Source organism: Cordyceps fumosorosea (assembly GCF_001636725.1).
Source record: "Cordyceps fumosorosea ARSEF 2679 chromosome Unknown scaffold_15, whole genome shotgun sequence".
Taxonomy (NCBI): Eukaryota; Fungi; Ascomycota; class Sordariomycetes; order Hypocreales; family Cordycipitaceae; genus Cordyceps; species Cordyceps fumosorosea.
Window position 1 is genome coordinate 328137 of NW_017387315.1, and position 14889 is coordinate 343025.

At 56.5% G+C, this 14889-nt stretch overlaps 6 protein-coding genes across 6 annotated transcripts; 4 read left to right on the forward strand and 2 right to left on the reverse strand.

Moving 5' to 3' along the window:
• Positions 1-463: 463 nt before the first annotated feature.
• ISF_06035 (Histone-fold domain containing protein) lies at positions 464-2116 on the forward strand (the record flags this gene model as incomplete). The annotated part of the gene is made up of 2 exons (XM_018849639.1): positions 464-1290; positions 1345-2116. The coding sequence occupies 2 exons, from the start codon at positions 464-466 to the stop codon at positions 2114-2116; spliced, it is 1599 nt and encodes a 532-aa protein (XP_018703137.1).
• A 320-nt stretch (positions 2117-2436) lies between these two features.
• On the reverse strand, positions 2437-3564 carry ISF_06036 (Surfeit locus 1; the record flags this gene model as incomplete). The annotated part of the gene is made up of 4 exons (XM_018849640.1): positions 2437-2536; positions 2594-2699; positions 2758-3270; positions 3342-3564. 4 exons carry the CDS (start codon positions 3562-3564, stop codon positions 2437-2439), a joined length of 942 nt encoding a protein of 313 aa, XP_018703138.1.
• Positions 3565-6977: 3413 nt separating this feature from the next.
• ISF_06037 (Lipase, secreted) lies at positions 6978-8354 on the forward strand (the record flags this gene model as incomplete). The annotated part of the gene is made up of 1 exon (XM_018849641.1): positions 6978-8354. One exon carries the CDS (start codon positions 6978-6980, stop codon positions 8352-8354), a length of 1377 nt encoding a protein of 458 aa, XP_018703139.1.
• A 1498-nt stretch (positions 8355-9852) lies between these two features.
• On the reverse strand, positions 9853-11538 carry ISF_06038 (Major facilitator superfamily domain, general substrate transporter; the record flags this gene model as incomplete). The annotated part of the gene is made up of 4 exons (XM_018849642.1): positions 9853-10200; positions 10257-10553; positions 10627-11000; positions 11064-11538. The coding sequence occupies 4 exons, from the start codon at positions 11536-11538 to the stop codon at positions 9853-9855; spliced, it is 1494 nt and encodes a 497-aa protein (XP_018703140.1).
• A 909-nt stretch (positions 11539-12447) lies between these two features.
• ISF_06039 (Phytanoyl-CoA dioxygenase) lies at positions 12448-13384 on the forward strand (the record flags this gene model as incomplete). The annotated part of the gene is made up of 3 exons (XM_018849643.1): positions 12448-12603; positions 12663-13059; positions 13122-13384. The coding sequence occupies 3 exons, from the start codon at positions 12448-12450 to the stop codon at positions 13382-13384; spliced, it is 816 nt and encodes a 271-aa protein (XP_018703141.1).
• Positions 13385-14050: 666 nt separating this feature from the next.
• Positions 14051-14707, forward strand: ISF_06040 (putative domain HDIG; the record flags this gene model as incomplete). Its single annotated transcript, XM_018849644.1, has 1 exon — positions 14051-14707. The coding sequence occupies one exon, from the start codon at positions 14051-14053 to the stop codon at positions 14705-14707; it is 657 nt and encodes a 218-aa protein (XP_018703142.1).
• Between the last annotated feature and the right edge of the window lie 182 nt (positions 14708-14889).

Sequence of the window (14889 nt, forward strand, 5' to 3'; positions counted from 1 at the left end):
CGCTTTTAAGGGGTTAGCTCGAAACTGTGAAGCGACTCGATGTGTTCGCTGGCAACGCGTAGGCTCGGCAGCGAAAATGTGGGAACTTGCTGGAACTCGAAAGTGGAAGAAGCAGAACCTTCGAATGCCTTATTTAACAAAATAAGAGTAAACAAATGAACAGAGTTGTTGATGAATATTTTGGTGGCGTTGCTTGGCCGTTTGCCCGTGATTGATCTCAAGAAGACCCCACTTGTCGCGTCTTCTAGCTTGAAGGCGCGTCAGCTTTGGCATCTTGCATCTTTAGCAAACGACACTCCAAACCTCGGCAACCCATTGGAACACTGAGTTTCGATCACTGAACTAAATTCAACCTGCCAGATCTTGTCAAAAAAATGGGTAGCTGATTCCCTTCAGCGCCCCGCTGGATAACACTGTCCGTCGATATTTACATCTGCCAGCATCGTCGTGAACGAAAGAGACCATGGCCGACACACCAACTGGCGGCAGCAGTCGCCCGGCCGCGACGCCGGCAGGGCGAACGCCATCCCAAAGGACACCGTCCGAACGCACATCCAACCCGAATGCCTCCGTCCACACGCCGCTCGACCGCACCGGCCCCCGCGAGCTCGCCAACTCGGTCCGCCGAGGCCTCAGCGCCTCCGGCGGCCGCAGGAACAACGCGCCCACGCCACACGCGACCGCCGCCCGACGGGCGCTCGAGCAGCGCCGAACCGCCATGTTCACGCCCGGGAAGAACCGCCGACGGAGCCTGCGCGAGCAGCACCAGACGCCGATGAACATTCTCAACCAGCTGGCGAAGCGCCTGGCGCCATCGACGCAGCAGGTGCCCGCTGCGAGCTCGTCGCCGATGGTCAGGGAGCCGCGGTTGAGTTTGCGCCCGGTGGCGGAGCGCGAGGAGGAGGAGGAGGACGACGACGACGATTACTTGGAGGACGAGGCAGACGTGGAGGAGGAGGACGATGACGACGAAGAGCTGCCAGCGCCGCCGAGATTATCTCTGGCGCTGCAGGAGGATGAGGACGACACGATAGAGCTTCGCCCTCCTCGGTTGTCTGTACTCCCAGACGATAACTTTACAAATTACACGGTCGGATCGGTCGAACTGCCGCGCGAGCAGCCAAAGTCAAGATATTCGCGTGGGAGTTTGGGCAGTGTACGCCGGAGTGACTACTTTGACCCAAACGAGCAGACGGTAGAGATAAGTGGGCGGCAGTCGGACTTCTTTCCTGGCTCGCTGCTGGAGAACCTGCAAGGCAGAGCAGAGGACAACGCGGCTGCATTTGAACGGTAAGCTAAGTTCGCGTGCAAATCTAGATAGAGCCACGATGCTAATACGGATAGGTTCGATAATGACGCTACAATGCGTACGCTCGGTCGGGAGAGTGAGTTTACGCTTGGTGTGCCCCCGGACATGGCCGATCAGACTACCTTCATGCTCTCGGAACCGGGCGGCGATGCGCCACCTACTTCCCCCTTCCCAGGCGATTCAGCGGCAGCTGCGGCGGCACGAACGGGGGGTGACACAACGCGTGGCAATATTTCCTTTATCCCGGACATTTCAGCCGCCGGAGAAGATCTGCCAGCATTTGGCGACGACGATGATGACGATGATCATCGCGAGCGTGAAACCTTTGACGATATCGAGCCCACAGGTAGACAGGACCGCGAAGAGCAAGAGGAGGAGGAAGACGCTGAATCCGGTCGCCGCCGTGTCTCTGCGCTGACTCATGGGGAAACGTTCATATCTGAGGGTGAGGATAGCGACCCGGCCGACGCCACAGCGCGCCAGCAGGACACGAGCAGGTTAAGCTTAGTGGGAGGGCCCGCGCCCGCCCGCCGGGGTCCGAAGCCCAAGAAGAAGGTGAAGCGCATCTCTCGCCACGGCGCCGAGTACCCGCCGCTGCCGGCGCCGTTCGTGCGACGCGTGGCGCACCGCGCTGTCCAGTCGTCCGGCTTGAGCAACCACCGCATCTCGTCGGACGTGCTGGCTGCGCTGACGCAGGCGTCGGAGTGGTTCTTTGAGCAGCTCGGGGATGATCTGGGCGCCTACGCAGACCACGCGAAGCGGACCGTCATTGAAGAGAGCGATGTGTTGACCCTCATGAAAAGGTAGGCCTACTTCTGCGCTTGAGTACTTGAAATCCCCGACGCTGATCATTTCGGCCTAGACAACGGCAAATTGGCTCAGATGCTACGCTGTTCTCGCTTGCTCAACGGCATCTCCCCAGGGAGCTGTTGCAAGATCTTCGAATGCCACAGGCAACAAACCCGAAAGGCCAGCGTCACAAGAGCCTCACGCAATACGACGACGACGATGATGACGATGATGATGCTTCTGAAGTTGCATGATTTATTCTATTCTTCTATTAATATACTGTACAAATGGTTTGGTTGTTTGGCGCTCGGCGTGGGCCACTTCTTTTTACTTTGTATTTACAGAGTGCGCGTGGCGCGCACCCGACGGACGACATCAGAGGCGGGCTTCTTCATAACTAGGTACATCATGACGGATGTCGCTGCGGCGAGTCCATACCTGAATAGTGTTAGCAAGCTGAATAAGAAAGGCGGCAGAATGAAGCATAATACATACCAGGTGAAGATGTATTGGGCGTGGTTGTTGCGTAGGTTTACTTCGGCTGGTCGGCCAAAGGGAATACCGCGGCTTTCGTACTCCATCATTTTGAGATATTCGGGCTCTACATCGACACGTTAGCATTTCGACCTCGACCAGCGTTAGAAAACTTCCCAACGTACCCATGGTCGCTTCCACCCAGACGGGTTGCGCGCCCGTCAGCTCCGCCATCTGCTTGACGTCCGGGAAGTAGAACTCGCCCTTGTCCGGCCTGTTGTCCGGCGTGAACATGTTCTTCTTCCAGGGCTCGCGCAGCAGCCCCTGCACCGTGACCTCCCCCCTCGGCAGCCCCAGCGGGCGCGTCCGCTGGTCCCGGTGCTTCTTGCTGATCCAGCCGCGGTTGACCAAGATCGTAGACGCACCACCGGACCGCTCCAGTGGGGTGACCACCATGTAGCCGTCCTGGCCGTCGCGCATGCGCGGGCCGATCAGCATCTCCTGATCGTGCCGTAGGCGGCCGGTGGCGACGACGCGGCGGTAGTCAAAGTCGCGGACGGCGGCGGGGTCGACGTGCGGCGGCAGCGGGAGGGGGTCTCGGACGAGGCGGTCCTCGAACTTGGCGATGAGCTCGGTCTTCCACCCGAGGCGCTGGACCTGCCAGGTGCCGAGGGCGAACGCCGTGATCGGGATGAGAGCTGCGCGCGGGGGTTGTTGTTGTTAGATGGGACAGGAAGGGGGAGGGAGGGAGGTGGGAGGGAGGTCGCACCGAGGATGATGAGGCCGGGGCCGTGCTTGCGGCCGGGTCGGATCATGGTCGGGTCGAGGTCGACGGTCGAGACAAAGTTGGGGTCGTCGGCGGGTTGCGGCCTTTGCGCGCGCCGCGCGGGCGAGCCGGAGAAGAGGCGGCGACTGCTGCTGCTCGGCGCGGGCCGGGATGTGGTCGTCGGGGATCGCGGCGCGGCGCAGCATTGGCGCGTGGAGGGTTGCATACTGCGGCGCATCGGCTGAGCCAGCCTCCGCAGGGCATTTTGAGGGCAATTCATCCCGGTCGGCGGTGCTGGGGGATGGATTGGTGACGAGTTTGTGTGACTGGTTTGCTGTCGGTTAGCTATGATGCAAACGCTGGACGGGTTCGAGATGGAACTTTTTGGATGCCCCACATAAATTCACGGGGACGACGGCGCGGCTCGCCGAAGCAGTGGCTGTAAGATATTGTCATTATCTTGACTGTTTTTTTTTTTTTCTCAGGATGAAAGTCATGATGCTGGCAGTATGGGTCAATGCAGAATGGAACTGCTCATTGTCCAGAGTCGTTAATAAAAGCCTTACCCGAACCCGCCATGGGCTGTCGGAGTTGGCTGCCCAAGTCTAAGTCCGGAGACAAGGCAATGACAATGCCATTGAGCCTACAACTTGCTTCAAATTTTCCCATAATGCTTAAAGTTCTTTTACTCTAAAGGATTTTGAATCTATTTGGTTACATGCAGGGCCGATATTGATGACGGAAGTCAAAACATTTCAACAGCCCACTTACACGGGCGAAAAGATTCACCCAACCGATGGCGAGCACCACCGACGTCGCATCGAGGATGCTAATAGTTGGCTTGGTAGTTTAAATGAATCAACCAATTACAATATCGGGAAATTTATATTGAATGTGCATGCAATGCATAATATCTGGTCATCTGCACGACGAAATAACACACTGGGCGGGCCAGCCACCGATACTACTCACACACTTCTCATAAAAGACCGTGCCCCATATGATGAGTGTACTCTAGCCAGGCATATATCACATGGGAATATTGAGAATTATCCCCGAGGCATTCTTGTTGTATGATTGTCGGCTGACCATCAGCTTGTGATGTGAGCAGACCTACCATATCGAACGACTGAATGGCTGGCCACTAGTGTGAGGGGGGATTGTCAAACCTTGAACTTTTCAGCTGCTTTGGAACTAGGATTGGATGATGAAAAGATAAAATCTTCTGTCTTTTCTCTGGTGCGCGCAGCATGGACCATTCCCCATCCAGCTCAGCTGTCATCGTAGAGCTTCAAGTATCAACCTTGAATGGCCGTGCCATATTCTGTGTCAGTGGCCTCGGCCAAATTTGCATATACATGCTCGAGACCAGCCAGATCTCGACGTCGAATATGATATAATAGGTCTGATCTGCGGCTAATACCGGGGTTGGGCACAGCCGTCTCTTTGATTGCGGTCGGGGTCCGCCAACGTCGCAGTAGTGGCGTCTGTCGCCGGAGGCAGACTTCTCGATACGGGCAATGCTTGCGAAAAAAAGAGATTTGAAAGCTTTCCAAGGTGCAGCATCCTGAGCAGCGTCCAGGAAGAACCCGGCGCAGTATTGGCGCAGTATTGACGCAGCATGCCCTGCAGGCACGTGTACCGTTGGCGGCGTATCCGGCGCGCCGTCGTCCCCGGCGCCGAAGGCCTTGTTAAGAGCAACGGAGGTGAATGCCGTGACACACTTGGCGTGCATGGACTTGGCGTGCATGGTAGATGCTAGACGAAGCGATTGCCCGTGCAGCCTGTTCAAACTGCCCAGAAGATGCTGTGCTCCCGGCTGGTTCACCCGTGAGAAACAGCTGAGGGCATCTACACTGCCTGGAGCTGATTCTGCCTGGTCCTCTGCAAAGCCGAAAGAAGTGGACAACATTGGCCCACTCTCGCAGTTAGATTTACTACTTCCTCCACGAACATGCGCCCGAGAGCGAGTGCCTGATGCCAGCCATGCCCCGTACTCGTAAATGGATGAAGTAGGGATGACCCTGTCGCTTACTCCATGTTATCCTGGCAAGTGTGTAGAGATAATTTGCAAAAGTAGAAACAGATTTTACGCTAAAAACGGGATGCTAGTTAATGAAAGTTTGTCTCTGGGCTGTGAGGTGAGTCCTTGGTGTGAGGGGGCTTCTCAGCCGCATCTGTCCCCCCCCCCTTCCTTGACTTCTCCGAAGGGCATTTAATTAGAAGCTTTTCTAGACTCGGCGTATCTTGCGATGTCTTCAAAGCTTGACAATACCACTTCTCTAATAATATCTCATCTGTCTATTATAATGAGCGACGTTGCAATACCAGGCAATTCGACGGCGGGTGAGTCGGCGTAAAGACTCGCCGAGGGAACCCCAGATTTTGCAAACTCTGCGCTTTCATTACCCCAGAGCGATGAGCATGAACGACGGACGGGGGTCCCTGATGTGTCAATGCATAATGTATTGTTATCCACCAGTGACTAACGTAAAAACCCTCCGCATTCTCCACGTCGCAGCGACCCTCGGATGACCCTGTACTCACTCACCAGCCCTATACAAGCAAACATGTATAGGTCAGCCTACCTCTCAAGCCTCCAAGCCTCCCCTTTGTGAGCCGCCATTGTTGGATTGATTCAGTAGTTAGCTTCGAACTGCTTCGGGCCGGTTCAACTATCCGAGAACGCGCGTGGAGGGGATGGCATGATGCCTGATGGCTTGGCTCTAGCTAACTAAACTAACTCTTTAGTCCGCAGGGGATATGTTTCCCCAGAAAGCCAGAGACGAAAAAAGGTTGGGCCAAGAACATCTCACCTTACTCGAAAAGGAGCGTCCGCCGGCCCTTAGTCTGCACCTTGTCGGCCTGGTTCGTGACAACGTTATCGTTGCATCCCGTCCGTCAAATCAAGAGACGAGATGTTGATCATCGTGGCCCGCTCCTCCTCCATCAATCCCCAGGAAAACGCCTCGTTTGGGCGTTTTTAGCGCGTTTTTGTCGACGTCGATCACACCTCGCCGCTTTCACATGGGTTTTGGGAACCCGATGGCGTGTTTATTACCAGATTGCGGTGGCGCGAGCGACGTCGTCCGTCTCGGGTGCCGAGGCCATCTCTAACCCTACCCATTCCCCAGCTTTGCCCTCTCCGCTCTCCGCCCTAGAGTAGGCTTTCGCTCACTAGAACCATCTGGCCTTGGCGGTTGAGGACAGGACGCTCAGTCCCTCTCATCTGGGGGCATTTGCCGGGGAGGGCTGGCGGGCGTCTTCTGTGTGGCCGACATCCGGCTGAACACATGTAGCGACAGAGGACATGCATTCTCCTGCTCATATCCAGCTGGGAATGAGGGGGAAGCCCATGGATCCTGAGCCCACCACGTTCCGAACATGTGTCTGGCCGGTCGAGAAAAAGGAACCCATGCCAGACTAACACCTTGGCGCACATTTGAACAATGTCGTCCCTTGCTGCTCTGAATCTTGTATAACTATCCTGTGTTCCCTCCCCCTCCAGCAGTCGAGATGTCGTGAACAATCACTCGCCGCACTGGATCAAACAAGTCCCTGCACAAGCCCTCCTCCCCTGCCTCCTTCGGCTTCCAAACTGATCAGTGCTTGCGCTTGTGTGTTCCCCCTCTGCCCATCATGAAGTTCCTGTCCCTTCTCGCCGCGGCCCTCGTCGCCCCTCTGGCGTCGGCCCTCACCATCCCCGAGAAGCGGCTCACGACGCCGGCCAACGACCCCTTCTACGTGCCGCCCGCCGGCTTCGAGTCGGCCAAGCCCGGCGCCGTGCTGCGCGACCGCCGCATCATAGCCTCCTTCTTCGGCATCATCCCGGACCCCATCGAGGCGCGGCAGGTGCTCTACCGCACCACCGCCATCGACGGCTCCGCCATCGCCACCGTCACCACCATCTTCAAGCCGCTGTTCGCCAAGAGCGACCGCTTCATCGCGTTCAACACCGCCTACGACTCGTCGGCGTCCATCTGCAACCCGAGCTACGGCTACCAGCTGGGCGCGCCCCCGCTGGACCTCATCGCGCAGGCCGAGTTCCTCATCATCCAGGCGTACCTGCTGCTGGGCTACACCGTGGCCTCGTCCGACTACGAGGGGCCGGACGTGGCGTTTAGCGCGGGCCGGCTGTCGGGAATGGGCGTGCTGGACGGCATGCGCGCCGTGGTCAACTACGGGTCCAAGATCGGCTTGAACAGCAACCCGATGATCGTCAACACGGGCTACTCCGGCGGCGCTATCGCCGGCGGCTGGGCCGCGTCGCTGCACCCGACGTACGCGCCGGACCTCAACGTCAAGGGCTTCATCCTCGGCGGCACGCCGGCCAACCTCACCCAGGTGCTGCTCAACGTCGATGGCACGCTCTTTGCCGGCTTCCTGCCCGGCGCCATCGCCGGCCTGGCCATGCCCTCGGCGTACGGCGCGCAGCTCAACCCGGTGCTCGACCAGGTCATCACGCCGCACGGCCGCGACGTGCTCGCCCTCGGCAGCAGCCAGTGCGTCGCCGTCAACATCGTCGCCTTCGCCGGCCAGTCGCTCTTCGACCCCAAGATCCAGAGCATGGGCCGCGACCTGCTGTACCAAAAGGACGTCGCGGCGGTCCTGACCGACTCGACGATGGGCGTCAAGAAGACGGAGACGCCGACGGTGCCGGTGCTGCTGTACCACGCGACGGGCGACGAGATCATCCCGTATGCCGGCGCGGACACCCTTCGGCAGAGCTGGTGCGCAAACGGCGCGAGCGTGCAGTTCACGACGTACGCGGCGGGCGGACACGGCACCACGGAGCCCATCGGTCTTCTCGACGCTATCGCCTTTGCCGACAACGCCTTCAAAGGCCGCGTGCCCTCCGGATGCTCCACGAAGTCGGTACTCACCAACCAGCTGAACCCGCTCGCTCTCGGCCTCAACCTGGAGCCGGCCCTCTCCCAGCTTGCGGGTGTCATCCTGGCTCTGGGCCAGAAGGATGCCAACTGGAAGAACGCGATCCAACAGGGCAAGACTCTGTAAAAAGTGACTGCGATTGATCGTTATTGACTTGTCTTTGGGCAAAGATTTAATGTAGTACATAATGCAAATTGATGAGATACATATTTTCTGACGCCGCAGATGAGCATTGCTATGTGTATCCAGTAGCCGAGATGTCAGTCCCCAAGTGCATACCCTGTAGTGCCGCAGTCATCGTAGTCAATCTTGAGAGATGCCACGTCCACATCGTCAAACACGCGTACACTAACAGGCTGCATGTTCATGTTTCTTCTATAATTCTCCATGACAATCGGGAGCCTTTCGGCTGGCACTTTGTCGAAGACGCTGAGGGGCGGACCGTATATTTTCCAATACATGTACACGCCGCATGTTTTGCACATAGTAGGCCCTCCCATCTTGGCGTTCCAGAGATATTCAAAGGTGTTTTCTCTGCCGTGGATGCGAACGACGTCTTTCGTTTCATAGGAGCCGACATGGGCAAGCTGTGTGGCCGTCAGTATGCTGGTGCATGTGCCACTTGCTGCGTTTCGACGTACTCTGCTGCATAAGCTGCAATTATCGGCCTTGACCTGTCTATCTTGTATCTTGTATAGAGTTTCAATTTGCACTTGGCCGCAGGTGCATGATCCATGTTGCACGGCGGGCGATTCTGCTGTCGGTAACTCGGGCAGCGATGGCCCAGCATCCTCGGTTTCAACTAGAGTAGCACTAATGATCTTTCTCTTAGAGAGAGAAGAAATCAAATACGTTAGTGTATGGGTTAACTCACCCGACTTTGAAAGGATCGAGCTCCAAGATGATATTGACATTGACCAGCGTTTTGCCTTTGAGCGGACCTGAGGTATGAACTCCAGTCACGCCGTTGCCGCAGTATTGGCAAAACTAACAGACGGTTAGAATCCAGAGATATGCGCCGATGAGACAAGATTGATCTACCCTGTCGACAAGGACGCCAGAGTCGAATTCTGTCAACTTTCCTTCGTCTCTCACAACTGTAAGGCTATCCGCGGATGCAGCCACCCAGCGGTAGCCCTTCTTTCTGCACTGCCTACAGGTGCACTCCATTCCCGAGCTGATCTCAGGCACCAGTAGTTCAAAGCGATATTTGCCACAGTGGCAATTGCCATGATATCTGATAGTCTCCTCGTCTTGTGCCATTTCGCCAGGGCTTACACGCTTGAACGATACGAAGAAAAAACGAAGAAATGGTATGTTTGTTGGGAGAGAAGCTATTTAAAGCCGAACTTGCCGCAGCTAGCGGACTCCAACATCGCGCGTCCTTCCAGTGCTGACGACATCGGCGCATTCCCATTTGAGCGAGTGGCGGCGGGGGAAATGTGTGGTCTTTTATTATCTTCTATCTTCCAATCACACTCTTTCTGATTTTATTTTTCGACAACACTTGCCTTCATGAATTTCACGATAGCGTCCGTCCATGTAGATGGATGGTTTCATCTTCCCCTGCCAAAGCTGACCGGACCCAGCAGCAAAGTATAATATACATTGACTTTAGGTCGTGCTATTTTTGGGAAACCGAAACACCATCATCTTTTCCGTCTTCACCAAAAACACCGTGATATCCATTTTCCTCCAGGTAGCGACGGAACTTGACATCCTCGCTCTCTAGCTCGCGCTCCATGTCAGGAACCAGGAACCAGGTGATGACGGCCCCCGTCATCGCGAAACCAGCTCCGATGAGGAACACGCCTTGAACGCCCTTGTTCTCGTCGTTGAACGAGTCTTGGATTGGAGTAAATACTTGGGTGCCAATGGCAGCGCCAGCCTTGCCCACGGCGGCTGCCAGGCCGAGAAAGTGGCCTCGGACGGGGGTGGGAAAAGACTCGGCACCGCAGAGAAATGTGGCCACCTAGGCAACCTTGTCAGCATGGGATTGACGTGGACTTTGAAGGGGGGAATACATACACCAGGGCCCATCTCGGCGACTGCGTTGAAGATTCCGTACATGATGACGAAGAGGGGGAAGACGGTCTTGAGCGGGTTCAGAACGCCGCCGATGATGAATCCCATGACGGACCAGAGGACGAAGCCGAGAGTCATTGTCTGCTTGCGGCCAATCTTGTCCATGAGATAGCCTCCGAGAAGACAGCCGGGCAAGTAGAAGCAGTTAAGAACGGTGCCGTAGCCGACGGTCTGGATCAGGCTGTCGCTGGGGTTCAGAGTGGCCAGAATAGTCGATCCAAAGAGGCCAAATGGATAAGTCTGAAAGTATTAATTAGTTTCAAATTCCTCCTTTTCACTTTTTTTTATTTTTTTATTTTCTTAGCCAACGTACCACAAAGTCATAAACAAACCACGCCATGGAAGTGCCAATCATGGGCTTCCAGTAACGCCTAATCACCAGCCAGTAGGGAATCTCCTTCTTCATGGCGTGCTTCTGGTATTGTGTCGAGTTGACCAGACGCAGACGAACGAACAGAAGGGCAACCGGGAGCACCAGACCGAGACCAAAGCAGACTCGCCAAAGGCCATCGGTAGGCTTGTAGTTGTACGCGGCCAGAACGATCAGCACGACGATGCCCGCAAAAACGAAGCCAAGATCGATGGCGAAGTCTGTCGCGACAGCAGAGAGCATGCCACGACGGCGTCGGACCTGGGCATTCTCATCTGCCGCTTCCGATGTGCTTGTCGCGCACGTCGGGTACTCACCTGGCACTCGCATTAGTTGACAATGTGGAACGAATGGTACGTCAGCTCCGGTGTAGAACTTACCTCCCGCCCCGAACCCGGCAACGCCGCGTCCGATGATCATCATCCAAAACATGCCGTCGCGCGTAGCGCCGTGCGCAGCTGTAGCCAGCACGATGCCGAGGACCAGGAACAGCGTCGCCCAGAAGATTCCGGTGCGGCGGCCGAGCCGGTCGACGGCCCAGCCGAAGAAGAGCATGCCAAAGACCTCGCCGATGAGGAAGGCGTTGGACATGGCCGTCTTGACGCGCTTGGTGTAGGAGGCCGGGTACAGCGCGGAGAGGACGGGGTTCATGTGGCCGACGACCTGCGCGTTGTAGCCGTCGGAGAAGAGCGCGGCGCCGGCAACGAGGACCATGACGATGGAGGAGAGCCGGCCTCCGCGGCCGATGAGGCGCCGGGGCTCTCGGGGCTTGACGACGACGGCAGTGGCATCCTTGGCGTCGTCTCGGGACGTGCCGCTGCTGTGGACTGGCTGCATGATGACAGGGTCGGACATGGCTGCTGTCTGAAGCTTGGTAGCGACGGTGTTTCTGTGAGATGTCTGTCTACTGAGAAGAAGCTACCAGGTTTCGCCTCAGCTGAGCAAAGGAGGCAGCGGTATAAGAGCACCTGAGATGGGACTTTTGTACAATGCAGCAACAGGTCGCATGCCCATTTTTTGACAGGCACGACATGCAAGACCGGCCGGGCCTCGCCGTTGGTCCTTGATGAATCTAGACAATGTAGAGGTCTCGACGGCCAGTTGCGACAGAGACGCCCACGTGTAGACGATGTGGTTGGACAGGCTGGACTGGCTGGGCTGGCTGGACTGGCTGGGCTGGCTGGACTGGCTGGACACATGTTGTGCCGAGATGCCGCCTGGATGAGCAGAAAATGCAGCTACCTGCAGAAATCACACGAGCAGCTAGAGCAGCTGAGAGACTTACAGCGTGTTTCTATTCTTTACCAAAGACCTCATATACTTGATGCAGGTCGTGTAAGTGGAATCGCCCGCAACTATCGACACTGCAGCCTTGCACCCCCACACACGTGGTGGAAGCGGCGATTGTGATTCCAGGAGACGATCGAGGAACCCGCCAGAGCCATGCGCCCTGCACTAAAATAATTGATTGATGCAGCATATTTCCGCTGTGGCGTTGCTGGCATGTGTAGATCGCCTCCTACCGGCTTGGCTCGGGTGTATTAATTAGTATAAGCAAGCGAGCAGGGTCTTTGGTAATGATGGTGGAATCTACGGACTCAAAATCAATTGCCGGCTGAATGCGACTGGTCTGGCTGCTTCTATACAGACCTGCAGACTGTCAAAAAAGATGAAAATTGAAAACTACATCCGTCCCCCATGTGCAGAACCCGAGACTGATACGCTGGCATCAAAAGAATCTTCTATGTACTGATCGCCGCAATCATGGTTTCTGCAAGCGACATTGCTCTCTTCAAGGACAATGGCTATCTCATTGTCCGCGATTTTCTCACTCCTCAGGAAATCACCAACCTGAAATCATGGGCTCAAGAGGTTCACGACTACAAGCCCACCGAGACCTCTGAGTTTATGCCCTACGAGGTATCTGCCCACATCAAGTTGAAACCATGCCTCGAGCCTAGACTCACTCTCTATCATAGGAGATCAACGCCCAAGGCGAGCGCGTGCTCTGCCGCACCGAAAACTTCGCCGACGGCCACGCCGGCTTCGACGGGCTCCTCCGCGGGGCCGAGCTGCTCGGCCTGCTGGAGGCGCTGTCGGGCGAACCGATGCACCTCTTCAAGGAGAAAATCAACTACAAGCTGGCGGGCAGCGGCGGCTTCGCGCCGCACATTGACGCGGTCGCCTACACGCACATCCGCGACGTCAAGCACCTGACCGTGCTGCTGAGCGTCGACCCGTCCAACACGGCGAATGGTGGTCTCGAGGTGGTCGATGGGAGCCACGCGGTGGACGTGCCGATCAACCCCAAGACCAACTGCATCGAGGATGCGTGGGTGGCCGCGCAGAGGTGGACGCCGGTCGAGCTAGAATCTGGTGAGTTTTCTACGGGCAGAGAGGTGATGGTGTTATGGGTAGTTCCTGACCTCGGTGAACAGGCCAACTGCTCATCTTTACGTCCTACCTTGCTCACAGGAGCGCGGCAAATCACAGCAGCACGGATCGCAAGGCCGTGTATGCCACTTACAACCTCGCTTCCGAGGGCGACAACCACAAGAGCTACTACGAGCACCGCAAGGTCGCCTGGCCGGCCGCCCACATGCGCAAAGAGGGGGAAAGCTACGAACAGGGATCATTCACCTATGGTTTTGGCTCTCCAATGCTGAGCGTGGAGACTGGGAAGCAGGTCATCTTCAGCTAGATCAAGGTTGACTATGTACAGCTGGGACATTTTGGTAGGCCGTAGTAGACATTCTTTTCTAGGCTTTGAAGATTTTTTTCATCACCGAAATACCAAGGCTTGCCATCTCGGCTTTCGTAAATTAATATCCGTCGGAACTTGACGCCCATGTCTCGTGTCAATGCCATCCATCTGCAGCCACGGATGCGCTATCCGTCGATCCACCCCTCCATCAACGCCACCCACCGCGGTAATATTGGAAATGGAACTCTTCTTTCTGGTTTGTTTTGCTTTTAGCACATTGGACATTGGAAAGTAGCCAGTCCTGTAGCCCACGTGCGTTGACCGAGCACTGCCGGCGTTACTTCTGAAGCCCGGAAGTGCTGTGGCAGGGATCATCGAAGACGAAAATTACATCAACTGTCAATCATTATTTTGCTAATGGAACATTCCGTCTAAAGATTCCGAATAATTCTCACTGATATACGACTAACTGATTCTCTGACATGCAGTCAGAGAGCCGAGACAGGCCGATGATCAAGCACGTGGAAGCTGTTCCAAAGCACTGAAGCTGATAGCCAGGCAAGTTGTCTTAGATTTTGCACTTCCTGGCAACTCAACCATTGCAAGCTCACATTGGCCTTGTCAACTTCCTCATTCCTCTATAATCTACTCTCACCAGCAACCATGGGAGTCCCCGAGCTCCGGACGCCCGCCTCCGTGACGGAGTACGTCCTCTCCGTCCTCTCCGCCTCGGAGCGCACGCCCTACATCGGCGAAGCCATCTCTCAACTACAGCACTCCCTGCAAGCCGCCGCCCTCGCCGCCTCCGCCCTCCCTCCCGTGGACGACCTCACCCAAGTCGCCGCCCTCCTGCACGACATTGGCCAGTTCACCCCCGCCGCCGACCTCCGCATCCTCACCACCACCACCGGGGAGGTGCAAAATCTCGGCGGACAGGCCGACGCGGCCCGCTCGGTCGGCCGCGTCGGCCACGAGACGCTCGGCGGCGCGATGCTCCTCGCGCTCGGCTTCCCGCCCAAGGTCGCCCGCCTGGTCGAGTCGCACGTGGCGTCGAAGCGGTACCTGTGCGCGGTGGACGCGTCGTACCATGACAGGCTATCGGAGGCGAGCAAGAGGAGCCTGCAGTTTCAGGGGGGGCCGATGGACGAAAAGGAGAAGGGGGGGTTTGCGGCGGGGGAGTGGTGCAAGGAGATGTGTCAGCTGAGGAGGTGGGATGACGCGGCGAAGGAAAAGGACCTGAGAGTTAGAGACTTGGAATCATGGCGGCCGGTCATTGAGCGAGTGTTGAGCGAGAGCATGGGTGCTGCTGCTGCGGCATAGATCTGGGCGGCTTTTGAGTGTACCTCACGATGACGATTCACGCCGTCTTTTTTTTTCATTGAAGCTTCGGCATGTTTCATTGACGATATGGCCTTGCGCATTTTTCCATCGAAGCTCTGGCTTTTTTTTATCAATGATATGGCCTTGCCGCTAGGAAATGGAGAGAATGAAATGAATGGCAG